This window comes from Ammodytes marinus, assembly GCF_949987685.1.
Source record: "Ammodytes marinus genome assembly, chromosome: 4".
NCBI lineage: Eukaryota > Metazoa > Chordata > Actinopteri > Uranoscopiformes > Ammodytidae > Ammodytes > Ammodytes marinus.
In genome coordinates, this window is record NC_137233.1 from 21726338 (window position 1) to 21752529 (window position 26192).

General features: G+C 41.1%; 2 protein-coding genes across 2 annotated transcripts; both read left to right on the forward strand.

The window, feature by feature from the left end:
- Positions 1-1788: 1788 nt before the first annotated feature.
- Positions 1789-13735, forward strand: nampt2 (nicotinamide phosphoribosyltransferase 2). The gene is made up of 11 exons (XM_080026735.1): positions 1789-2024; positions 3287-3422; positions 3804-3907; positions 4045-4173; positions 4677-4835; positions 6819-6949; positions 9399-9624; positions 10163-10282; positions 11016-11156; positions 11801-11926; positions 12339-13735. The coding sequence occupies exons 1-11, from the start codon at positions 1977-1979 to the stop codon at positions 12498-12500; spliced, it is 1482 nt and encodes a 493-aa protein (XP_079882861.1). The 5' UTR covers positions 1789-1976; the 3' UTR covers positions 12501-13735.
- Positions 13736-14181: 446 nt separating this feature from the next.
- Positions 14182-25824, forward strand: ldlrad2 (low density lipoprotein receptor class A domain containing 2; the record flags this gene model as incomplete). The annotated part of the gene is made up of 6 exons (XM_080026582.1): positions 14182-14232; positions 16955-17057; positions 20624-21100; positions 21999-22148; positions 22673-22813; positions 25529-25824. 6 exons carry the CDS (start codon positions 14182-14184, stop codon positions 25822-25824), a joined length of 1218 nt encoding a protein of 405 aa, XP_079882708.1.
- Positions 25825-26192: the final 368 nt, after the last annotated feature.

A 26192-nucleotide genomic window follows, 5' to 3' on the forward strand; every position in this document is an offset into this window, starting at 1 on the left:
ATGGACAGTAATGAACGATTTCTGTGGATATCAGAAAAGAATGTATAAATAAATTGAAATTAACATTGGATTCACCCTTAACTATTGACCTTCACTGTTTCTGATGTTGTATGTGGTATCATAGTAATCCCTGACCATGAAAACATAGGGATAAACATCACTAGTTATGTGGTATTATGTTTGGTTCAGGAGTTATGATGAAAAATGCATAATTAGGCTATGGCGGAAAGTAAAATGGTCTCCATGGCAACCATGATTCAATTTTGCAATGGCTTAATATCTGAAAATGTTCAGAGCCCCAAACTGTATAAGTGAACCAAGTTTCAAGCTTTTCTGAAAAGGTTAACAATTTTGCACATATCCCCTCTACCATAAAACAGTACTTTAGGAAGCCGAAAATTGACATAAAGGTATGGTTAAGAAACCCCTTAGAAAATAACTTTCCACCACTTGAATTCCTTAACCCATTGATGACTATGGCAATCTAGGATGCATGTCCTTAATGCCTGAGGGTTTTCTGAAAAAATAGTACGAATTGTCAAGTCTACCAAAACCTTAATATCTAAGCCTGTGTAGCACATAGAAACATGAAAAAAATACATTTAAAAGTTAAGGTTCACAGGTTTTATTTAAACATGCTCCCTTAGCGCTTACAAACCAACAAATATTTCAAAAAATCGTCAAAATTAGATGAATTAGAAAATTATTAAATATTGTTAATAAATAGATGCAATGTGTTGTGTGATTTTCGTCAGTAGTCTATAGTAGACCTTGATTCTGCGCACCAAACGCCACTAACTGTTCTGTCGCCGACATAGCTGGCGTATTTTTTTTATTATTTTGTTTTATTTTTTTATTTTTTATTTTTTTGATTGACGTGATTTTCGGCAAACCACACAACTTTTGGGTGGTCACGTGGTCTTAAAAAATCAACAAAACCCACCTCATGTGTATTTGAACCAATGACAGTGCATTCTATGCTGGGAATGCCATGAAAATTAGATAAAGTAATAATGCTGCGCGACACAGCATCAGGCAGGAGAGCCAATGTGGCATCGCGCAGCAGCCGTCATCAATGGGTTAAGACTTTTAGTATGTTATTAATTACATATTCATGAGTCAAAAGCAGTTGAAATGGTTTCTGTTGCAATTTTTGAGAGGTCCACTCATATTTTCTCACAAAATGCCTGTACTATTTAGGAATTCACAATTATGTATATATTTCAGGATAAAAACTTGAATACAACACTTTTAGTGATTCTACCTTAATATTAAAGGTCACTTGTTACCTTGCCTGTCTTATTCAAAATATCATACTTTTCCATACGAAAACAAGAACAAGATATCATATGTGCAATGAAAAGTTGCAATATTCTTGCCTATCTCAACAGTTGAAGAAGGGCGGAGCAGCTTCCGTACCAGGCGGTGATGCAGCAGGTCAGGATACTCTCTAAGTTGCAGAGAAGTTAGTGCCAGTGGGCAACTAGGGCAAGGGTCCTTGGTCTTATGTTGCCTACGTCCTCAGCCTCAATAGCTCTCAAAACGTGCATTGTCCCTGTTCAGTATCATGAAATATGAAATGATAAGAATTGTTGAAGATGGCTAAAACAAGCGTAGGTGGTCTACCGTCCAAAATAAAAAAATAAAAAAATCCTATATGTACCTGAATGCAGCATGACGTAGCAGGTAAGGAAAGCGGTGGGAGGACGTGCGCGTGGCCATGCGTACATAAACACGCCCCTTTACAACAACCCCCAACCTTCACTGTGTCCGACCAGTGCTTTCGTTATTTCACTAGTTGTAACCTCTGAATGAGAGCTGACTGGAAAAATAAAGCGGTTAAAATCACAGGAATTCGTCGTTGAGGGCTTATTTACTCTGCCGTGTGATCAAGTTTACTAGTGGCTCTCTTGTTATGTGAGGAAGACACGGAAACTGAAGTGACATTTACGTTAATTCATTCTGTCACAACAACAATGGCAACACACGATTTTAATTTCTTGCTTGCGACGGATTCTTACAAGGTGAGTGGACCCCGTTCTTTCTCTCTGTGTCCTTCGGTCCCTTTGTTTTATTTCGAGCTACTTCCGTTTAAAATGAAATAGATGCAGTTTATATTTGATAGGCTACAGCTAGCTATACACCCCATTCAGTATAGGCTTTCTCACCAAACTACTATTATTATCTATAATACTATAGTTACCACCACACTACAAATAACGCTAGCCGTTTCGGTTTCGGTATTGGTCAATTGAATGTGGCTACGTGATAGCGTGCATGATAACTGTGTACAAACCGAAAGTATAGCCTGAAGCAGCAGCCGTTTACGAAATGTATTGCTTTTATTGTATATTGTTGATAAGCCTGGAGCAGGCATTTAATCATGGCTTAATCCAGTAAACCACAAGTGTTATAAATGTTTCAAATAAATAGCAGTCTTGATCCAGGTGTGTAGGAGCATATCCTTTTTTTGGGAAATCTCAGTGAATTACAGTATGTTTTGTGTGTGAAGGTTAGTAGGCCTACAGTGAATCTAAAAGTGGCCTACTAAGTAAAAGGCACCTGGAGAATGACTTCAAATTCAGATACATAATGACAAATAGGCCTACTATATGAATAGAAAACATGTTCTAGGAATAACAGAGAATCTTCATAGACAAAAAGAAAAAAAATCTATATTTTGTTCATATGTCTTTAAGTAAAATAGACATATTTGAGTTGAAACCGTCACTATTCATGTATTTTGAAGTGCTAAGCTCAAGGGGAATAACTTTGCTAAGATCATTTACTACTTCCCTGGAGACCATTGAAGGCCAGAACCTTTCAGGAGGAATCCCTGGACTCTAGTTTCATGATCCCAGACATACTATACTTTCTGAAGTGCAAGTCATGGTGATTGATGGCTTAGTCAGCGTGAGATGTCATTTAAGGTTTGTACAGCCGCCAAATGGCAAAGGTCTTGATGCTGACCAACCAAGCAGCGGCCCTTTTTATTAGCTCCAACAACCCCCCTGAAAACAAGTTGAGAGCAGCCACAGCCAGGGGTATTCCTCCAAAGTGCAATCACAATCACATTTAAACTGATTTAGGCTCATCTGAAAGTCCTGGGGTTAGCAGATAAGAGGGTGCAGCACTTAGCATATTTCTTTGTATAAATTGTATTACATTTGTATTTTATTTTATTTTAGAATCAAATAAATACATGACCGTCAAGGGCACTTCATGGTTTCCCTCAAATATGTATTTGCTTTTTTAAATGTCAAAACTTGTTTTCTTGTCTTTTCAGATCACACACTACAAACAGTATCCTCCCAACATCAACAAAATCTACTCGTACTTTGAATGCCGACGCAAGAATGGCTCCCAGTGGAATGAAGTGGTGTTCTTTGGTCTGCAGTATTTGCTGAAGAAGTACCTCACAGGTACATGCATCACTTCATCTCATAGGATCTTAGAAAAATAAATTGACTCAACCAAATAGAGAAAAAAAAAATAGAATTGTGTGCTAATGCCACCATCCAGCAGCAATACTGATAACAACACACAGGAGAAATATTCCATTCACTTTTAAAATAGCTAATAGTTAAAATAACGGATTAATGGATGTGTGTGTGTTATTTGGAGAGAAAAAAAATATTAAACGTGCTTATACACATTCATGCAACTATGATGACCATTTGATTGGGGCAATAGGCAGGTTTTTCTAATATTGAGTCAGTCGTTTTTGTATTTTTCTGCATGTGAGTGAGATTGCAACTGTGTGTGTGTGTGTGTGTGTGTGTGTGTGTTGTTCACTCTACTAGGCCCAGTGGTCACAGCGGAGAAGATTGAGGAAGCCAAGCTCTTCTACCAGATGCACTTTAAACAGAATGTGTTTGATGAAGAAGGCTGGAGGAAACTGCTTGAGGTACAGAGAACGTGTGTGTGCGCGTGTGTGTGTGCGTGTGCGTGCGTGTGTGTGTGTGTGTAAATTCACAGAGAGAGAGAGAGACACACATTCATCATGTATCTAACCTAAAGTAAATGTGCTTGTTACTGTGTCAGAAACATAATGGCCGTCTCCCTATCCGGATCAAAGCTGTCCCTGAGGGGAGGATCGTACCAAGAGGCAATGTGCTCTTCACTGTGGAAAACACAGACCCCGACTTCTACTGGCTCACCAACTACATCGAGGTAAACTTGATCAAGGGTTAGAACTGGCACATATCAGATAACTTAGTCCATATGCTGTACCACAAATGTGCATGGTGTTAATGTCACTGGCAGTCATTTATTAGAACAGGAGAAGCCATCTCATTAATGCCCCTTTTAGATTTTTGTGCTCCTTTGAATCTCAACCAAAAAAGATGTTTACACACTAACAATGGGGGAAAAAGGCATTTTCCTTAGCCTTGCATCACTGTGGTGTGTATATAATTAGGATCCCTTTGTGATGTTTTCATGCATCCATAATGTTTAGGCTCCATGCTTATGTCGTACTTACACAGAAAGTTGCCTAATGTTAACCAATTTTGCAGAGTATTTCTATAAGCTATTGCTATAACTGGAAGTCTTAAATTGATGGAAAACTTACAGGCGTTACAACATCACAACCACACTCCAATTGCACTCTCTCTCTCTCCGTCATTCAATAGCTGTTGTACTGTTAACCCCTCCCCTCCTGCGGTGTGTTGTAGACTATGCTGGTCCAGATGTGGTACCCCATCACAGTAGCCACCATATCCAGGGAGTTTAAGAAGATCCTGGCCAAGCACCTGAAGGCCACGTCGGGCAGCCTAGAGGGTCTGGACCTCAAACTGCATGACTTTGGCTACAGAGGAGTGTCCTCACAGGAGGTCAGCAACACTTTGACTAAATTGACTTACTTAAGTAAGTTATGTAACAGAAATGCCGCTGTGGCTAAAGCTAGGAAAATCTGCAAAATTCCTTGAAATTCTATTTTTATCAACTGGTTTGTACTGCTTTGTGTGTGTGTGTGTGTGTGTGTGTGTGTGTGTGTGTGTGTGTGTGTGTGTGTGTGTGTGTGTGTGTGTGTGTGTGTGTGTGTGTGTGTGTGTGTGTGTGTGTGTGTGTGTGTGTGTGTGTGTGTGTGTGTGTGTGTGTGTGTGTGTGTGTGTGTGTGTGTGTGTGTGTGTGTGTGTGTGTGTGTGTGTGTGTGTGTGTCTGGTGTCCACCACTGCCACTGATTTGAAGAAAGCTTTTTTATAAAAAGAGGATTTTTTTTAAAAGGAATGTTACATAGTTCTCACTTTTGAAAGGTTTGAGAGGTTGATGCATCATTGTGTGTTTATGATAACATGAGGGGGAAGCCTGGGGCCTCATTTATAAAACTTGCTACGCACAAAAACCTTGCGTAGACAGGCAGAATGTGCGGTGAAATGTGCGCTCGCAAACCGGTGGTATTTATAAAATAATTCTTTGCGGAGAAGTGTGCGTCTTCCCACGCCAACTGTTGACCATGCGTAGAGCTTCTGCAAGGTTTTCCTGACTCGGGGAATCAGCGACACTCAATGGCAACACCACGAAATAAAGCTATGTCATCGGAAAAACACACACATCCTTGTGAAATGCATGGCACCCAATATATTTCATCAATTGTATGTGCGTACCTATTGTTGCGAATATAGGCTACTGTTGTCTATGGCATGCAGTAATGATGTAGGTTGATTTACTTATCAAGTAGTTCTATACATATTTTGGTTATATTTTTAAATTGAATCTTATGGTTCTACTCTATAATAATATCATATACGTCGGGAGGTGTGTCCGTGAGTGGCCAGCGGGAGAGCAAATAGTCTATATTTTAGCCTGTGTGTAAAAAGTAGTTTTGTACAAAGTTAAGGCTAACCATATTAATTAAAACTATATATTTCGTTAGATAAAATCATATTATGAATTTAGCAAATTATTTTATGCATCTCTTTCCCATAACAACTAACCCTCAAAGTGTAAACTATAATCTGACGTTGTTGGAAATGTGTTGATCTCACTGAAGGGAAACAATGCTTTGGAATAGACTACAGGCTAATGCATTATTTAACTTCTCACAACACATTTTATATAGGCCTACATATAGGCTAGTCCTACAGGTTCGTTAATACGTGATATTTCATACAGTACAAAGTTGGGCAAAACAGCTTAACAAAGACTATAACGACTGTGCCAATCATGATGTGTGATCAGCGCGCGCGTTTGTGTTTGTGAGGCAGTTACAGCGACGCATGGCACGGGCTTTCTTCCTTCCCAGTCGCTTTCTTTGCGGCCGGTTGCCTCCCTTTTTTCCTCATGTCAGTCAAAATGCAGTGCTTATTAAGTGCGTCATCATATTCAGGAGTTATTTAGCATTCGCCATGTATGGTAGATTGTGGGATGAAACTGGGAGGTGTAGTGGGATGACACCGGGCGGAGATCGTCCGCGCACAATTCACCGCAGGTGGGTAATTATAAAGGGAAGATTGCGTGCAACTGTGCGCAGCTCAGTTTTATAAATCTCAACTTTTTTTTTGCGCAGCACATTCTTGGCTTTGTCCAAACGCAATGTTTTGGGAAGGTTTCTACGCACACCTTTATAAATGAGGCCCCTGGTGTCTAGTGTAGCGTTAACCTAATGTCTGTCTTTGTCTCTGTATCAGTGCACAAAGGAACACGTCTTTAACATAATGTCTCAAGCTGAATTGAATATGCTGAATAAATCGGTTTCACTAACGGAATCAAGTCAATGGTAGTGTTGTGTTAGCTGAATTATGATCCTTTTTAAAAGTGTGCTTTTGAAACTGAACTCAAAACCATCTGAAAGAAATCCCATGTGTCCTCTCCAGTCTGCAGCATTAGGTGGAGCAGCTCACCTGGTTAACTTCTGCAGCACAGACACTGTGGCTGGGCTGCTGATGGCTCAGCGCTACTACAGCTGCCCCATGGCCGGCTTCTCCATTCCTGCAGCAGAGCACAGGTACAACACACACACAGGCATGCATGCACGCAGCCACACACACACAGATCACAGATACAGGGTCATGGGCCCACGGTCATGAAATTCCTGGAGAAGTTATGAAATTTGAACCAGACCTGGGAATGGTTTGTAATTAACTGAATGTTTTACGAAATGTTTCGAATTAACACTCATTACCGCTAGTGTTTAAAATGTGTTTATGTCCGACGTCATGTGAAATCGTCCCTTGAACTACTATTGTTCAAAATGTTGCTTTTTTTCGCGTACCCACAATGCCTTGGAAGTACATGTTTAAAGGCTTGTAAATGAGAAATATAACACATGGCTCAAGATAAATGCAGTAAAAGTTTCATTATTGAACTGTATGATTGTGTCACAGGCCTAAATAAGGACATGGACATTGGGTACAGTTTCATGAAAAAGTGGTAAAAATGTGTGGGAACCCTGCAGATAAGTAGATTGATCATTCATTAGCCTGTAAATAAATCACCTTTTTTAAATTTATTTTGGCTTTTTAATATCGGATGATGTCACTAATCTGCACATCTGATCAACCAATGAACTGTGAGGAAAGTCTTCCACCATCAGGGGTAATATTCAGTGCAGCTGTAGATTGTGAGCCTCCCTTCAATTTTTTTTTAAATTTTTTTTTGTATACATTTTTTATATACAGGTCCTTCTCATATAATTAGCATATTGTGATAAAGTTGATTATTTTCCATAATGTAATGATAATAATTGAACTTTCATATATTTTAGATTCATTGCACACCAACTGAAATATTTCAGGTCTTTTTTTGTTTTAATACTGATGATTTTGGCATACAGCTCATGAAAACCCCACATTCCTATCTCAAAAAATTAGCATATTTCATCCGACCAATAAAAGAAAAGTGTTTTTAATGCAAAAAAGTCAACCTTCAAATAATTATGTTCAGTTATGCACTCAATACTTGGTCGGGAATCCTTTCGCAGAAATTACTGCTTCAATGCGGCGTGGCATGGAGGCAATCAGCCTGTGGCACTGCTGAGGTGTTATGGAGGCCCAGGATGCTTCGATAGCGGCCTTAAGCTCATCCACAGTGTTGGGTCTGGTGTCTCTCAACTTCCTCTTCACAATATCCCACAGATTCTCTATGGGGTTCAGGTCAGGAGAGTTGGCAGGCCAATTGAGCACAGTAATACCATGGTCAGTAAACCATTTACCAGTGGTTTTGGCACTGTGAGCAGGTGCCAGGTCTTGTTGAAAAATGAAATCTTCATCTCCATAAAGCTTTTCAGCAGATGGAAGCATGAAGTGCTCCAAAATCTCCTGATAGCTAGCTGCATTGACCCTGCCTTTGATAAAACACAGTGGACCAACACCAGCAGCTGACATGGCACCCCAGACCATCACTGACTGTGGGTACTTGACACTGGACTTCAGGCATTTTGGCATTTCCTTCTCCCCAGTCTTCCTCCAGACCCTGGCACCTTGATTTCCGAATGACATTCAAAATTTGCTTTCATCCGAAAAAAGTACTTTGGACCACTGAGCAACAGTCCAGTGCTGCTTCTCTGTAGCCCAGGTCAGGTGCTTCTGCCGCTGTTTCTGGTTCAAAAGTGGCTTGACCTGGGGAATGCGGCACCTGTAGCCCATTTCCTGCACACGCCTGTGCACGGTGGCTCTGGATGTTTCTACTCCAGACTCAGTCCACTGCTTCCGCAGGTCCCCCAAGGTCTGGAATCGGCCCTTCTCCACAATCCTCCTCAGGGTCCGGTCACCTCTTCTGGTTGTGCAGCGTTTTCTGCCACACTTTTTCCTTCCCACAGACTTCCCACTGAGGTGCCTTGATACAGCACTCTGGGAACAGCCTATTCGCTCAGAAATTTCTTTCTGTGTCTTACCCTCTTGCTTGAGGGTGTCAATGATGGCCTCCAGGACAGCAGTCAGGTCGGCAGTCTTACCCATGATTGCGGTTTTGAGTAATGAACCAGGCTGGGAGTTTTTAAAAGCCTCAGGAATCTTTTGCAGGTGTTTAGAGTTAATTAGTTGATTCAGATGATTAGGTTAAGAGCTCGTTTAGAGTACCTTTTCATGATATGCTAATTTTTTGAGATAGGAATTTGGGGTTTTCATGAGCTGTATGCCAAAATCATCAGTATTAAAACAACAAAAGACCTGAAATATTTCAGTTGGTGTGCAATGAATCTAAAATATATGAAAGTTCAATTATTATCATTACATTATGGAAAATAATCAACTTTATCACAATATGCTAATTATATGAGAAGGACCTGTATATACATTTTATTAAACAAATGTATTATAACATTAAGCAATACAAATATACAATACAGTTTCAGAGAGCAAAAAAAAACATTGTAACATATGGTGTACAAATAAATACTAAAATGAATTCCTTATCCTAATCAATGTGAGCCTCTCTTTGTCGTTGTCCCCCTGCAGCACCATCATCTCGTGGGGGCGGCACCGGGAGGCCGAGGCCTTTGAGCGCATCCTGGAGCAGTTCTCCTCGGGGCCGGTGTCAGTGGTCAGTGACAGCTACGACATCTTCAACGCCTGTAAACACATCTGGGGAGACCGGCTGAAAGACAGAGTGATGGAGCGCAGCCAGGACTCATGTCTGGTCATCAGACCCGACTCTGGAGACCCTGCAGAGACTCTCATTGAGGTAAAGAGCTGGATTTAGTCAGTAGTGGGTGGGCCACACAATACACATTAAATCTAAGGGTGACATGTTACATACAACTTTTAAATCTTCACTTCATTTTGTATTGTAAATGGACTGAACTTATATAGCGGTTCTTTTCCAAAGTGCTTCACATAGCGCAATGTGAACCAACCTACTATAGTAAGCACGAGGAAGGGCAACACTTTTGGCTATCTTTTGTGGTTACATGTAAGATTTTGTCCCAACTCTGCCTTTTCACTTTTTTTCTTATTTATAAGCCAGTATAGGTAATTACAATCCATAGTTCAGTTATTTTATCATAGACTATTAATATTCAAAATCCCTCTAGTTATGAAGCCATCATAAACTGGTGTCCTAATTAGATTTTTTTACTGGTTTGCCTCTCTTTTCTATGCATTACTAATTGAATCAATGCATGAACTGTAATAAGTTCAGACTACTCCAACATTACATGGCTGATACCTAAATGTATTCATCAAAATAAAGAATGAAATCATCTAAATGCCACCTGCTGTAGGTCATCAAGATTTTGGAGGAGTGTTTTGGCTGTTCTCTGAACTCCATGGGATACAAGGTGCTGCCTTCTTACCTGCGCATTATTCAAGGAGATGGAATTGACCTCAGCTCAGTGGAAGAGGTGAGGAAAAGCTTTAGTTGTTGTTGCACTTTGCCTGGGTTCATCTGGACTCTCTTCTTTATACATCTTATCTACTAAATTAAATTTTTGTATTCCCTCTATTTGCAGTTTTCCCTTTTTTTTTTTTTTTATCCGAAAGATTTTAAGATGATAACATCACACAGACTTGCCTTCAATTGAAGTCATTACTGGTTGCATATTTCTAGTTTTGGCATAATTTCTAGTTTATTATGATGATACTTTGCTTAAATCTTTTGCTAACTTTTAATATTTGACACATTGCTACTACACTGGTAGCTGGAGCTTTAGTCCGGAAGAGCAGGTTTTGTTTTCATTTCTCAAGTAAATTGCATAGAGAATTAGTTGTTAGTAGTAACTGTGGCCGGGTTAAAACTTGTCTGGTCACTTCATGTTAAACTGGGACTTTATCCCTAGAGCTTTCACAGCTGTTCCTCCAATGATGAGCCTAACTATGACAATAAGCTCCAGGTGTATTGTGTATAACCCGTTAAAGTTTGCATTAAAATGGCTGGCATGGCTGTGCTTACTGCTCTGTTGAAAGCCACTCATGTCTTGTTTTGCTATGAAATGTCCCCACTGTTTGTTTATACATACAGGCATACATGTTCATACACTGCCTACACTAGAGGCTCTTGCTCTTTAGCAAAGTGTATTGCCCTGCTTAGACATTAAGTAACTGTCTGTCATATTGTGCTTTTGATATTGTGTGTAGATTCTTAAGAAGCTGAGTGATGAAGGCTGGAGTGCAGAGAACGTCTTCTTTGGGTGTGGCAGTGCACTGCTTCAGAAAATCAACAGGGACACGCTCAGCTGTGCCTTCAAGTGCAGCTATGTGGAGACCAACGGCAAGGGGGTTAGTCCAAGGATTCTGCATTGTTTGGAGCTTTAGAAAAAGTCACTTACTGACTCTCAACAATGTTCTTTGTTAATATGAGATGCCTGTTTAAAAAGGACAAAAACCCGTCATTGACTTAATGAAGGCTGCCATCGGCCTTTAAACTGGCTCCTGTGTTATACTTTGAACCTGAATGATTGCAGATGGTAAAAAAACCTGTTGCAATGTACTGTATTCTGTAAATGGCCTGTGTGTTGTGTTTTAAACAGATTTAAAAACACGTGAACCTTTACCACATGAGCACAGTTGTAATTGATAGGTAATATTTTGATGCAGTTATGTTGAATACCAGTGGTCACCATCCAGCTAAATGTGCAGTTCTACAACCTTTGGTAGATTTGACCATGGGTCAGACTGAAGTATGTAGACTTTACAGAGCTAATATCCTAGTTCAACTTTGACATACTGCTCTTACTGTTATTGTTTTGTTTTGTAACGCAATGGATGACGACATATTTGACAACGTATTTGTTCAACACTTGATTGGACTGTTATGTTTCACGGTACAGATACAGTACAGATGCAGTAATCCTTATAGATACTGCTTTGCAATGTGCTTATGAGGGTTTTTTAACTAGTTTTGCTTGTATGTGTTGTTCCAGATGGACGTGTACAAGCAGCCAGTGACTGACCCATCCAAGGAATCAAAGAGGGGCCGACTCTCACTGAGGAGGAACTCTGATGGCTGCATAGAGACCATAGAGAGAGGGGCGGGCAAGCCTGAAGAGGTGAGGCTGATTGATTAGCTATATAGGTCAAGTCCATTTATTTACCATTAGCAGCAGGACGAGGGGCTTGACCTTCTGAAACGAGAGTGCGAGAATACTCAGTGATGCCACTTAATTAATGTTTGTCTGTGAACTCTTATATACTGCCTTTTTAAATAAGATGTGTTGAATCGTTTTATCAATAAAAAAAAAGTGTGTGTGTGTGTGTGTGTGTGTGTGTGTGTGTGTGTGTGTGTGTGTGTGTGTGTGTGTGTGTGTGTGTGTGTGTGTGTGTGTGTGTGTGTGTGTGTGTGTGTGTGTGTGTGTGTGTGTGTGTGTGTGTGTGTGTGTGTGTGTGTGTGTGTGTGTGTGTGTGTGTGTGTGTGTGTGTGTGTGTGTGTGTGTGTGTGTGTGTGTGTGTGTGTGTGTTCAGGACCTGCTGGTGACTGTGTTTGAGAACGGCAGCCTGGTGAAGGACTACTCCCTGGAGGAGATCAGGAAGAACGCTCGGCTGAGGGACGAGGAGGTGAAGCCCGTCCTACACAACCAGGACCAGCAGCCGCTGCACAATGGCATTATCAATGGGATCCACTAGAGCCAGACACACAACGCCTCCCAGCTATATGCATGGCACTGCACAGGACAGAAGAACAACACTGCAGGCACTCATCTCATTAGTAACTCCATATGTTTGAATGGGAGTGATAAACTGTTTCTCATAGCACAGTCACTACCAAGCAATACTACAAGCCACCACTTCATCCCAAGGAGGCCTCCCAGTGTTATTTAAAGGAGATGAGCCTAACTACCTTTTCTTCCAGCCCAACACACAGTGCACTGCTGTGTGGACAGACTACTTTCACTGCCCTGTCACCGTGGCCATGAACACAACTGGAGCTCAGGGGCACATGTGATTAGCTACAGTAGTAAAGCCATGATACACTTCTTGAGTTTTGGGGTTGCTATTGAAGTCTAGAAAAAATATAGAGTTGTTAATGTTGCAATATATTTTCATATTCCAATATGCTGTAGCTGAGCATTTTGAGGTAAACAATGACCTTAACCTCCAAATATTCCAAGTGTCCATTATTGTTCTAAGTGATCTTATAATAGGAAATCATCCTTTTTAAAGCAGCAATTTAGACCACAAAACACTAACAGCTACTATGACAAAATATACGGCCACAGTTTTCAAGTCATATGCAAATTTTTTCTGTCTCATGTCTCACACCCTTGCCCCCAACCAAACACACACTATACAAGCCCAAAGTCTTCAGTTTTAAATAAATACAAACCATATCATGAAATCAAAACTCATTGTATGAAATATACAAAAAAATTAAAAAAATAAATTTTTAATGTTTTTTTCATAGGTATAATTTTCATGGGTATATATATTTTTTTTCAAAATGCTCTTTTTCACAACCACTGACCTTTCAGCCTAACACCTGCTATCGGTTAGCCCCTGTTAGCTAGAGCAACAACAATGTCAGAAAGCAAGGAATCGACAGGGCTGTTGCTTTGATTGAGCAATTTAGACACCGTAACTAAACGTCTCTAAGCCTGTGTAGAGTACTGAGGTATTACGCCTTGTTAGAATTCCATAATTGCAGTGACTAAATGATGGTGACTTTTCTTTACAGAATGGATGTATTTTGCTTAAAATACATCTACATTCTTAATCAACATCCACATGATTGATGTTGTGATAAAACATTTTTAATTCAGCCACATTACAAATTGTAAATGTGATTTTAACAGCAAGAAATAAGGCTTTTTATATTTTAATATTTCAAACAAACAAAATAAACAATACTCAACTCAGGTCCATGAAGCTCATTTTATTTCAAAGCTGATTATTGATTTCAATTTGTTTGTGGCATATGTGAATATAAGCTGGACATTAAACTTCCTTTCCTAATTGATTGTAGGCCTGTTATTGTCTCATTGCTAATATAACTAGCATGTTGTAATACAATCTGCTGAATATCAGATTTGATGTGCTATTGTGGAAACTGGTTCCTTAGATATCATTCAAACAAATAAACACTGGTCAAGAGAAGGTAATGGGTAAACATTTAAGATGAGTCAAGTCACGTTTGATTGGCAGATCAATTGTGGATTGAGTTATGGAAATGAAAAGAAACCTTCTCCGATAGTCTCTATGCCTACATTACAGCAGTTATTTTATACTGTTCCCTCAACCTGCCTCGTGCACTATATAGATAGAATCCCCCCCAGAATGCCTTATAACAACCTCTGCACAAGGGGGCATTATGACTCAACAAGGCACAGATAGTTTAGCAGACCCCTACACTGATGGGCAGGTATCAATATAGAAAATGCTTCATACTTTTATAGCACCAAGCCAGTTCATAATAGATGCAAGTGCTGACAAATGAAAACACAAACAGTCTTTTCAGACTTTCAGTCCTACGTCAAACATACTGTACAGGTCCTTCTCATATAATTAGCATATTGTGATAAAGTTCAATATTTTCTGTAATGTACTGATAAACATTAGACTTTCATATATTTTAGATTCATTACACACAACTGAAGTAGTTCAAGCCTTTTATTGTTTTAATATTGATGATTTTGGCAAAAAAGTAAAGAAAAACCAAAAATCCCTATCTCAAAAAATTTGCATATTTCATCCGACCAATAAAAGAAAAGTGTTTTTAATACAAAAAAGTCAACCTTCAAATAATTATGTTCAGTTATGCACTCAATACTTGGTCGGGAATCCTTTCGCAGAAATTACTGCTTCAATGCGGCGTGGCATGGAGGCAATCAGCCTGTGGCACTGCTGAGGTGTTATGGAGGCCCAGGATGCTTCGATAGCGGCCTTAAGCTCATCCACAGTGTTGGGTCTGGTGTCTCTCAACTTCCTCTTCACAATATCCCACAGATTCTCTATGGGGTTCAGGTCAGGAGAGTTGGCAGGCCAATTGAGCACAGTAATACCATGGTCAGGAAACCATTTACCAGTGGTTTTGGCACTGTGAGCAGGTGCCAGGTCTTGTTGAAAAATGAAATCTTCATCTCCATAAAGCTTTTCAGCAGATGGAAGCATGAAGTGCTCCAAAATCTCCTGATAGCTAGCTGCATTGACCCTGCCTTTGATAAAACACAGTGGACCAACACCAGCAGCTGACATGGCACCCCAGACCATCACTGACTGTGGGTACTTGACACTGGACTTCAGGCATTTTGGCATTTCCTTCTCCCCAGTCTTCCTCCAGACTCTGGCACCTTGATTTCCGAATGACATGCAAAATTTGCTTTCATCCGAAAAAAGTACTTTGGACCACTGAGCAACAGTCCAGTGCTGCTTCTCTGTAGCCCAGGTCAGGCGCTTCTGTTTCTGGTTCAAAAGTGGCTTGACCTGGGGAATGCGGCACCTGTAGCCCATTTCCTGCACACGCCTGTGCACGGTGGCTCTGGATGTTTCTACTCCAGAGTCAGTCCACTGCTTCCGCAGGTCCCCCAAGGTCTGGAATCGGCCCTTCTCCACAATCCTCCTCAGGGTCCGGTCACCTCTTCTGGTTGTGCAGCGTTTTCTGCCACACTTTTTCCTTCCCACAGACTTCCCACTGAGGTGCCTTGATACAGCACTCTGGGAACAGCCTATTCGCTCAGAAATTTCTTTCTGTGTCTTACCCTCTTGCTTGAGGGTGTCAATGATGGCCTTCTGGACAGCAGTCAGGTCGGCAGTCTTACCCATGATTGCGGTTTTGAGTAATGAACCAGGCTGGGAGTTTTTAAAAGCCTCAGGAATCTTTTGCAGGTGTTTAGAGTTAATTAGTTGATTCAGATGATTAGGTTAAGAGCTCGTTTAGAGTACCTTTTCATGATATGCTAATTTTTTGAGATAGGAATTTGGGGTTTTCATGAGCTGTATGCCAAAATCACCAGTATTAAAACAACAAAAGACCTGAAATATTTCAGTTGGTGTGCAATGAATCTAAAATATATGAAAGTTCAATTATTATCATTACATTATGGAAAATAATCAACTTTATCACAATATGCTAATTATATGAGAAGGACCCTTGAAAAAAAGCCTTAACCCTGCTGTATTTTATGCATTTCACCGCTGACTCCAAAGCTATTCTTACCTTCTTCTGGCTGTTAAGGGCCATGTATACTCTCTTTTCAATTCGTTTTTATGTTTCTATGTTGTTCTTTTTTGAATACACAGCAACAGATAATTCCCAAAAACCAATGGTGAGTTCAGTTCCAACTGCAAGCCAGAGCCTGTTTGCATTTTCAAACCATTTGATTATTTGATGACTGTTCTGCATTGATAAGTGATGAAGTAGTGACACAGTTTACAGTACCTCTTGTAAGTCACGGCCCTATAATCCTGTTAGTAGGCCTAAATCAATTTTGTAAAGGCTACTTCAATTAGATGCTTCCAACTGATCTTTAAAATGTCTGATATCTTTGATTGTGTTTGTTTTAAAAATGAACCTTTTGTAAGATTTTTTTGTTAATCTCCTTATTTTACTAAATTGTCCATAACGCTTAGAGAGGCAGAGGGTGCTGAGTGAGCAGGAAATAGAAGCCCGCGCATTTGAACAATTTGGAGGTCTGCGTCAGAAGAGAAACTCTCCTTGTTTGGGGATGCCACATCAGTATGTAGGAGCAGAGTTTATAGTGGTAAACTCGAGAAGCTTTAGGCCACACATCAAGTAGGGAAACTTGTTGAAGCGGGAGCCCTTTTCTCGCTCATCATTGGATGGGGGTTGTCATGGAGATGAGCAGGACGGGACAGCGAGGATCGAGGCTCGAGCGGAATAAAAGCCAGAGCGTGTTTTATGATGGAGAGTAAGCAGAGCGGCAGCGGGTTCACACACAGCTAGGCGTTCCACGGTCCGTGGATAGATAGATCATAGATCCCCCTATTCTGTGCTCTCTAGGCTATTCTATAAGTCGACTGCAGCTTTTTGCGCACTCAAGGTTGTTGAAGTTAGAATGACGGTGCTGCTGTCTCCCCAGTGAGCGGACTGACTGTCGTGTCCTCTCTGTGCGCTCTGCTCTCAGCCCTGGACGATGGAGTGTGACTTATTGAGCTGTTGGCCGCGTGCGCTCTGCCGGCTGCTACTCATCTGCTCCATGACTATCCACGTCACAGCTATCGATACGGGTAAGGCTTTCAGTAACGCAATTGAACGAACTCTCCTCATTCACTGATATGTCGTTTTTGGATCGAAAGTTCCCTCTGTGCGTATTAACGCTCTTTGTGACGAGCTTGGTAAAGCTATGTTATTGTCTCCGATGTCAATAGCAGAGTATAGTGTGTTGTTTTAACAACTCATTGTAGTGATAATATGTCTGCAGGCTATCTCTGTATAGCCTACCTTGACGAAAATCGAATCACTTCGTTGGCTTATAGGCTATTGGTCCAAAGGCTGTCACAACGTGAGTTCTGTAAAATACACCATACACTTGATGCAATGGGATTATTACAAGCGGTAACTTTTCCCCATTGACACAGTGTACTTAAGCTAAGTGAATATTGGAACATTTGGATATTGAGATAGGCCTACTGCTATATGATAATTAGACCCACTACAATGTTATGTTACCAACCCCTGTAATAAAAGCAGTAGCATATTTAAGTTTGGCCTTCTTTTGTTTAAGTTCAAAAGGACCCCACTGATGTTCACTTGAAAATCATATGCCTATATCTTACATTTTTGCTGACTATTTTGAATGTAAACTTTGCTTTTACATATTTTTTTATGTTTTTTTTTATTATTCATCATAATGTATAAATCCCTTCCCTCTTCCCTGTATCTTTTGAAAATCATTGCTTTGTACCTTCTTTTTTTAATGGATGATGTTTGGACGTTTCTTTAGCTCTGTGCTCAAACCACTCCACAGTTTCACACCACCAAATGAAATGCGTTGACTTTCTATTGCGCTGTGAACAGCTAGCGTCTTGAAATTGAACTTGTGACTATAGTGGTTGCAGGGAGCTTTTGTAGATGGTCCCCCTCAGACCTCCACACAGTCATTTAAATAAGGTTAGAGACCAGTGAACAGTAGAGAATGTGCAGTGATTTGTGATCCAATATGTGCTTTCTTTGCAGCACACAGGACAGAGATGCTTCGTTTAGATTATACATGTTTTAAGTGAGGTTTGCAGCAGAGCTCGTGGTCTATTCTTCTCACATGCGCCTTGGAATTATTCACATACACTATTTCAATATTCACACTATCTGTCTTAACCTTTAGCCTACTTGGTTATTTGACTTACAATGTCCAAATAACCTGATATTTGTTTTGCATTTATAGCTCTTAACTATCTATCTTGTGTGAGACCTTTGTGGACAGTGTTGAAAAACGATAAACTGTTCTGCAATATTTCAGAAAATCTTACATGATTTCCAAGACTTAGTCTTTTATTTGATTATGTACATTGTAGCCTATGAACTCAAACTCATAATACAATATTGTATAAGGGCCCACCCTGCTGTAGCCCCATTAGACCAGTTGCTTCATGTTTCTGAATGCACTGTTAACCTTGTGTGTCGTGTCTGATTCAGTTTAGGTTTAATGTGATACAATGGAAGCCAGTGTTTAGTCACCACTGTTAGGCTTACCCATGGAGGGACAGTGAGGCTACTGCTGCTGCTCTTTTCTAACACAATGCTTTTCTCAGACAAATGTTTTCACTACAGTGAACCTTGGCTCCCACCTGCCCTCTGGTTGTACTCTCTAAACTCCATTTACAATGATAGTTTTAAAAAAAGAGGGGCTGAATCATTTAACTTGGGCCTTGGTGTGTTGTGGTCCCCATGTTTGGGACAGTGTCCCCCAGAGGCTTTGTATATGACTAATGCGCTGCAGAGGGGGATTAGCTGGTTTCCCACCAACGAGCTCTGGGGCTTGGGGAAATTCCTGGAGGTCGGTGCAAGGGAATCTAGTTGTCTCCCAGGGTAACTGAGCTAATAAACTCCAGCTTGGACGTAAATCTTCTCATTATTTGGCCCTGCTGTGGAGCTGGGGCAGGGGCTGCTTGGTGCTGGGTGGGGGTTTTGCTACAGCCCGGATCTGCCCACCCCCATCTGTCTTTGTCCCGCCTGTGAATGAGCAGTGAGCAACACACTGATGATCGCATGGCTGAGTTCAGTGTTTACTGTGATGTTATACAGAATATGTCAAGAAATATCCGAAGTGACATTCCTATAGAATTGAAAAATAACATTCGAGAGTATTCAAGATTCGATATTGGGTTTTGTGCTTGCGATTGTTGGCAATGAAATGCTTGAGTCTGAGGGCTCCTTTCATCCGTGCAACATAAAGAAAAGGAAAACATTTATAAAGAGAGAAAAACAGGTGACGAGAGCACCACCCAAGACCTAAATAAACACAAAAAAATCAAATGTATAGATGAAGGATGTTTATAATATACACCGATTATAAGTTGCAAGCAGTTGTTTGTATTATAGATAAAACGTTATGAACATGTGTAAACATAGACTGATGTCAACATTTTTTAACAGAAGTCAACTGCTGTAAAGTATCATGTGGTGAGGTTGACAGCCCATGAGTTTAACACTCTTCTGGATGAAAGTGTCTCTGTCTCTGGTGTTGTGAGAGCGGATGCTGCTGTAGAGTCTAGCAGACAGCAGCAGTTTGTTGCTGGGCTGATGGAGGTCTTTGATAAACGAGTGTAGAGGTTATGGAGGTCAGTTCCATCCTGGTCATCCTTGTCACACTCTGAAAAGTCTTACGGTTGGGGGCGGAGCAACTGCCCTACCAGGAACTAATGACAAATACATGGGTTGTAGTTTTCTTTGTAGCTTGTTGCATATGCTCTATGAATAGTTTTACAATTAATATGTTGATGAGGGTTGTGGTATATTATGTTCAACCATATCCCAGTAGAATCAGGGCTTAATCTTTTTTACACAATGCTTCATATCGATGTAATAGGAGGATACCCTACCCCTGATCCCTCCCCCTCTGAATAGTGCAAAGGGCCTCAGTTCCTCAGCCCTCCCCCAGACTTCCACTCCACACCAAGGGTCAAGAGTCATCTCTCATAAAGCTTTGACAATCTTCAGAAAGAAGATGGTGGACGGAAAGAAAGACAGACACAAATAGTTTTTCTTTAGTTGATAAAGATGTGAAACTTTGGGTTAACCATTGTTTTATCTTAGTTTAGTCATTTATGTTTTGTCGTTATGTCCTTTCGATTTATCATTCATATCATCAAACATGGCTAGTATCTTGTAGAGTATAGTCTCCTAGAGCTGAGTCGGGTAACTCGTTGCAACACTTGTCACGCCACCGACAACTACTGAAGGTGTAGCGGTCTTGTAGTGGCATCACATTTCATAGGGGAAGATTTTAACCCCCTAGGGGTAGGGCCAAATATTGTGTGTGTGTGTGTGTGTGTGTGTGTGTGTGTGTGTGTGTGTGTGTGTGTGTGTGTGTGTGTGTGTGTGTGTGTGTGTGTGTGTGTGTGCGCAATTAATTACATGTAAATGTTATTGTTTTTATCTCGACACATCAGACAATGTTTTCTCTTGATATCATTAAACTTATATGTGTAAATATCTGGGGGAAAAGGCTTCTTTACAGGCTTATGTCATTTAGATGAAAAAAAAGGGCAAACATACATAGGGTTTGGGTTATAGGATTTAAGAGATAAGTCTCAATTTGTCATTGTCTCTGTCTGGTGTCTTTTCTCCTTGTCAGTCAATGTGGTGGACTTCTGTGGCCAGACCATCCGGGGCGACGGCATGATCATCAACTCGCACCAGGAGTCCAAGAAGTACTACTTTGTGACCATGGGGACGGACTGTCACCTCACCATGCAGGCCGGCTCCCCTAAGGACAAGGTGCAGTTCTACTTCCGCTTCTTCCTGGTGTACAGTCTGCTGCGCGTGGCCCCGCTCAGCCCGGCCCCTGTCTTCCCCGAGTCCCCGCGTGGCTCCGAGCCCCCCTCGGCCAGCCAGAGCTCAGGGGGAGAGGGGGACCCATGTCACGCCGGCTCATACCTCCAGTTCTATGACGGTCAGGACCGGAGCTGGCCCCCGCTGGGCCCTCCTCTGTGTGGGAAAAGCCCGCCCCGCCCCGTGCTCTCCACAGGGAACTACCTGACCCTCAGGCTGGTGACCCGCGGCACACAGCCCAGAGTGGACTTTGTGGGGGACTTCACCTCCTTCAGACTGGGTGAGAACGTCAACCACCCACACACATGCCCCCATCCCCATACAGTCCACTGATGCTCGTTGTCTTCGGATGGGATTTTTGCACACACATAAACATGTTACCAAAGTATGTTGACTTTGATGACCTGAGAATGGAATGCATTATCAAGCACATAAGAAAGCCACTTAACTAAGGATATGTTCAATCATCTTCCATATACAGTAAGTGTGTCTGAAGCTCAAGGATATAGCTTAGATCTACCAGTGAATGATAAAGGTGCAATCACTGATTCTGGAGAACATTTGCTGTTATAATCACTCTTTGTCAACATCAGTCAATATCTCTTCATGATCCGCTACCTGTCTGTACTGTGTGTGGGAGCTGGGTAAAAAATTCATTGTTAATACATAGACTAGGCTCTGTAAATGAGCATGTCGCTAGCAACGGTGGCCACCTTTGTTTAAATACCCCTTTTTAACATACCGGTTTACAGAGCCCAGGCTGTGTATTAACACTGGATTTATTTTTAGCAGTGCACACAAAGTATGTACAAGTAGCAGATCGTGAGGAGATATTCCCTGATTTTGACAAACAGTGATTTTGACAACAAGCGTTCTCCAGAAATCGCTGACTCCACCTTTTACTGGTACTGCAGCATGAAACATCCATGTTGTTGCTATGATTACCTGCACACTGATAGAGAGACCAGTGGTTATACTGTTGACCTTGAGCCATGTATTTGTGTCTATTCCACAAAAACATCCATATTGCCATCATCAGCAATCAGGTTTTGATTTCAGGAAACTCTTAGAAAGCCATTATTTTTCTTTTTGCCATCAACGAGACTCACACTCACGGCTGTACAGGTTCCATGGCTGACTCAGATCCTTCTTTTCTATACTGTGATCTTCCTGTGCAGGTTTTAACCAGTCAGAGTGCAGCAGTGAGCCTTACTTCACCTGCAGGAATGGGAAGTGTATCCCCCTCAGCCTGGTGTGTGATGACAAAGGCCTGGACAACTGTGGGGATGGGAGTGACCTGGAGGAAAACCTGACTACGGGCTGTAGAGGTTAGTGAGGTCATGAGGTAACACTTGACTTTGAAATAAACAGGCGGAAGTTTTATTCCAGATTGCTCAAAGTCTGACCAGTTGTTGCTTCAAACCTTTCATTCGAAATCGCAGCGTGTTATCAGAGCGTGACCCGTTATACATTATCCTTACTAACTAAATTAACCAATTAATTGAAGCAAAATGTTGTTTTTAAGTTCTAAATTTTATTGATTTAGAAATGTTTTTATTGCCTACGGTCCAGAAATGGTCGGACCTTACTCCATAGCAACGGTAACTATGTCAATATGCGACAGAAAGTGATCCATCAATACGACGACGTACGCTCCTTAGCAAAGGACCGTCAATTATCCTGGACAGCGGGTCATTAGCTGGAAATATCTGACCTTTTAGAATGCCGTGATTGACCAATCAGAATTCAGGATTTATGAGTGCCCTGTAATAATATATAATAATCTAAGGGAGATATTTATTGTAATTTTTCAAAACATTCAAACTGTTAACCCAAACTTGTCCATCATCAGCAGGTCAGCTTTTAACTCCTGAACCTCCACCGGCAGTATCCACTCCACCCCTCCCTTTGATGAACCATCCCACAGTGCTGAATCCTTCACATATGAACTGTGGCATGTCAGACAGCCCTCCCAGTCACGAGTCAGTTACAGGTGAGTGCAAACAGACATTTACACATTCAAGTGGTTGAAACACTACATACATCTATACTGTATGTAGGGGTGACCCCGAACAGTCGGCTATTGGACAAATAGATCGAACTGCCAATCTCACAGTCTAATGGTCGCTAAATTTGGTTATGAAACAAGGATAATATTCTCAGTATATTCTATCATTCTTTGAAAAATAACTCATGAGCTTTTAATCAAACTTCTTAGTGTGTGTCAATGGTAGACTAAGTAGCAACAAAATAAATATGTATGCAAAGCCAAGGAGCCAAACTGTAACTGGGTGTTTCAGCCACTTTGTCCGGTGGAAAGTGGACGCCAATGTCACAAATGAGAATATGGATCAATGTGCAGATGAAAAAAACGTAATTCAACCATAGGTTGAGTATAGGCAAGACTTAACCAATCAGTTATGACTATGTAAATTCTTAGGGTGTATTCACACTGGGAAAGTCCGCTAGTGCACTTGCTTTGGTCCAGACCAAATAGAGTTTTGATTTTTTTTGTTTGGTGTGGTCCACTTTCATATTGCCCCTTTTGCAAGTGAACCAGCATTACGAAGCAAAACCACATGTGATCTGAGGTCATTCATTCATTGGACAGACATTCTGGGGTGGAGAGAAACAGGAAGCACGAAGTTTAAACTGCGAAATATATAGCATTGATATAATATGGGGCTAAAAATAATAAAAGGGCCTACATCTAACCTATAAATAAAGAGGAAAAACATAAAATTATTGTTGTTTCATATGGTCATAATGTGTAGCCTTATGTCAATGCCACGTTATGTGGCTTGTAGCCTACGATGTGAAACATAATTTTTACTGTATTTTTGGTGCTGGATGCGCGTCACACGAGAAGAATAGGCTCAAGCTGACACTCAGCTGATTAAGCTGTGTATCAGCTGGGTCGGCGCAGTTCAGCTCCAAACTGACACGGGGATAGTATTGACGGTCCCGTACATGGGAAGCAAAATAAAAACACACACTTCTTGCGCAGCGTGAACCTGTTGGCACTGTGCGAGAGACGCCCCTCTCCTTCATCTGATCGCTGATCGCTGAACACATTCAGCATTTATATTGTTCTGGGCTCCCGGTCAAACCACAACTAATCTTCCTAACAATGGCGACAACAACACTTTCCCATAATGTGAAGCTGACGGCTATTTATTAAAAAAGAAAAGAAAGAAAAGGCACACTGCCTCCTGCATTTGGGTCGGATCGAGTCCGAACAAATTCACACCACAAACGAACTGCAGCAGAGTGCGTTTGGAAACGCACCGAGACTACCTCTTCAGCTGGGTCTCGGAGCGTTTGTTTGGTCCGCACCCGAGTGCGATTGCTGTATTCACACCTGCCTAAAAGATGCGCACCGAAGGCAGAAGTGCATCTGAGTTCGTTTCAACCGAACTAAACACGGCATGTGTGAATACACCCTTAGTCTGTGATACCCCTAACTGTATGTAATACACAATGTTGGTTGGTTGGTTGGTTGGTTGGTTGGTAAACATGTGCCTATTTGGATGCAAACTGTCCTGATGACTGGGGCATAAAACAAATGAAAGTAAAGCATTGAGAATATAGAGACTGCATGGTAAAGCAATTAATGGTGATGGATGCTCCCGGCAGATAGCAGCCTTTTGAGTGATCTGTCTCTATTGCAGTGTCAGAGTGTAAACAGAGTCTGTGTGAGTCAGCCTGCCAGCTAGCCTACTCATTGGGAGCCGGCCAAGTCTGTCCTATATAAGAAAACAGCTATTCTTCTGTTGGGAATGTTTAAATGAGAGTGGGAGAGAATGGGGATTCACATAGCTGTTTATTAGCTTAGATCCATTTGCAATGCACCCTGGGTCTTCCCCACAGTGACAGACCACACCAGGATGAACAGACAGATGAATGCAGTATAGCAACCTGTGGCCATGCTTTAGTTTTTTTTACTTTCTAAGATATCAATATCAATATGGACAGTTCATTTATTGGATTGTAAGTAGCTTAAATGACTGTTACAGACAACCAGTACAGCAATAATTATAAAATATTGTATGCTACCCAACAGTTTATAGGCCTACAAGCACAGATGAAAAATGTGTCCATTAATCGATTAACAGGACTGTCAAAAATGTATTACTTTCTTGTGACTATTTGGATAATAGTAATACTTTATGTGAATATGCCAAAAAAAAAATTACCAAGCAAACAATCGATCTACGAATTAAAGTAAATACTTAAATCCACAAATAAAATAAAATCTATTTGCAGTTTATTTCCAGCTACAAACCTCCTTCTACATTAATGCATGAGTAGTAATAAACTAATATATAAAAGTAGAACAGTCTCTTTGACTTTCAATACTTTAAGTACAATTTCCTGATCATACATGCACAAATAAACTTACTACTTAAATACTTTCAAAATCAGATACTTAAGTACTATCAAATGGTATTGTAAAAAAAATTAAGAGACCAGTATGGATTTTTCTTCATCTCTACATTACTTAATGGAAATGCTCTTAATGACAATGTTTTGGGGGGAATTTGGTAGAAATGTTGTCAGTAGTTTATGGTATAAAACCAAAATGTTCATTCTACTCAAACATATGCCTGTAAATTGTCAAACGAGAGACGCTGAACATTTGGAGTGGTCTCTTCATTTTTTTCAGAGCTGTATGTATATAATTATGTACCGTGTCCTACCCACCCAGACTCCCCTGCTCCCCTGTCCCTGTGGGCTCTCTACATCGTGCTGGGTGTGTTGGGAGGCGGTGTGCTGCTGTGCTGGTGCTGTTGGTCTCCTGGCTGGTTCCTGTGGCGGGTTAGCATCTGTCGCTACCTGCCCTGCTGTAACTCTGCCTGCTCCTCCTGCCAGCTCTGTGCCCACAGCAAGGAGATGCGCCTGGCCAAAGTCAGCCCACACACTCCGCTCAACCACACAGCCATGGCCAATGCTGTCACCATCAACACTGCTGCTGAGGAAAATGTAACCGTAGCAGCTGTTTGAAGCAGAAAAAGGCCTGTCCGGGTTTTTGGTCACGACTGGAATATACAGAGAGACATTTTTTTTACAGCCTGCATGGTAACTGACCGGGGATCAGTGGTGAACATGAAGACTTACTGCATCAGGCAGTGCAACCATAAATACTTGTACTGCGTTAGGCAGTGCTACCAGGACTCTGTTAGTTTGACTGCTGTGGTCCAGTTTGCCATGCTGACATACAGAAGAGCTGAATCGTCTTTTATTAAACGGCTTTAAATGTTGATGATGAGACTGCTGTTTATGTGTTGTTATAAGAAGGTAAGCAGGGTACAGTGTGACTATGTGGATTGTAGGAAAAGCATGAATGCATCTGAAAGGATGGGATCAGAAGG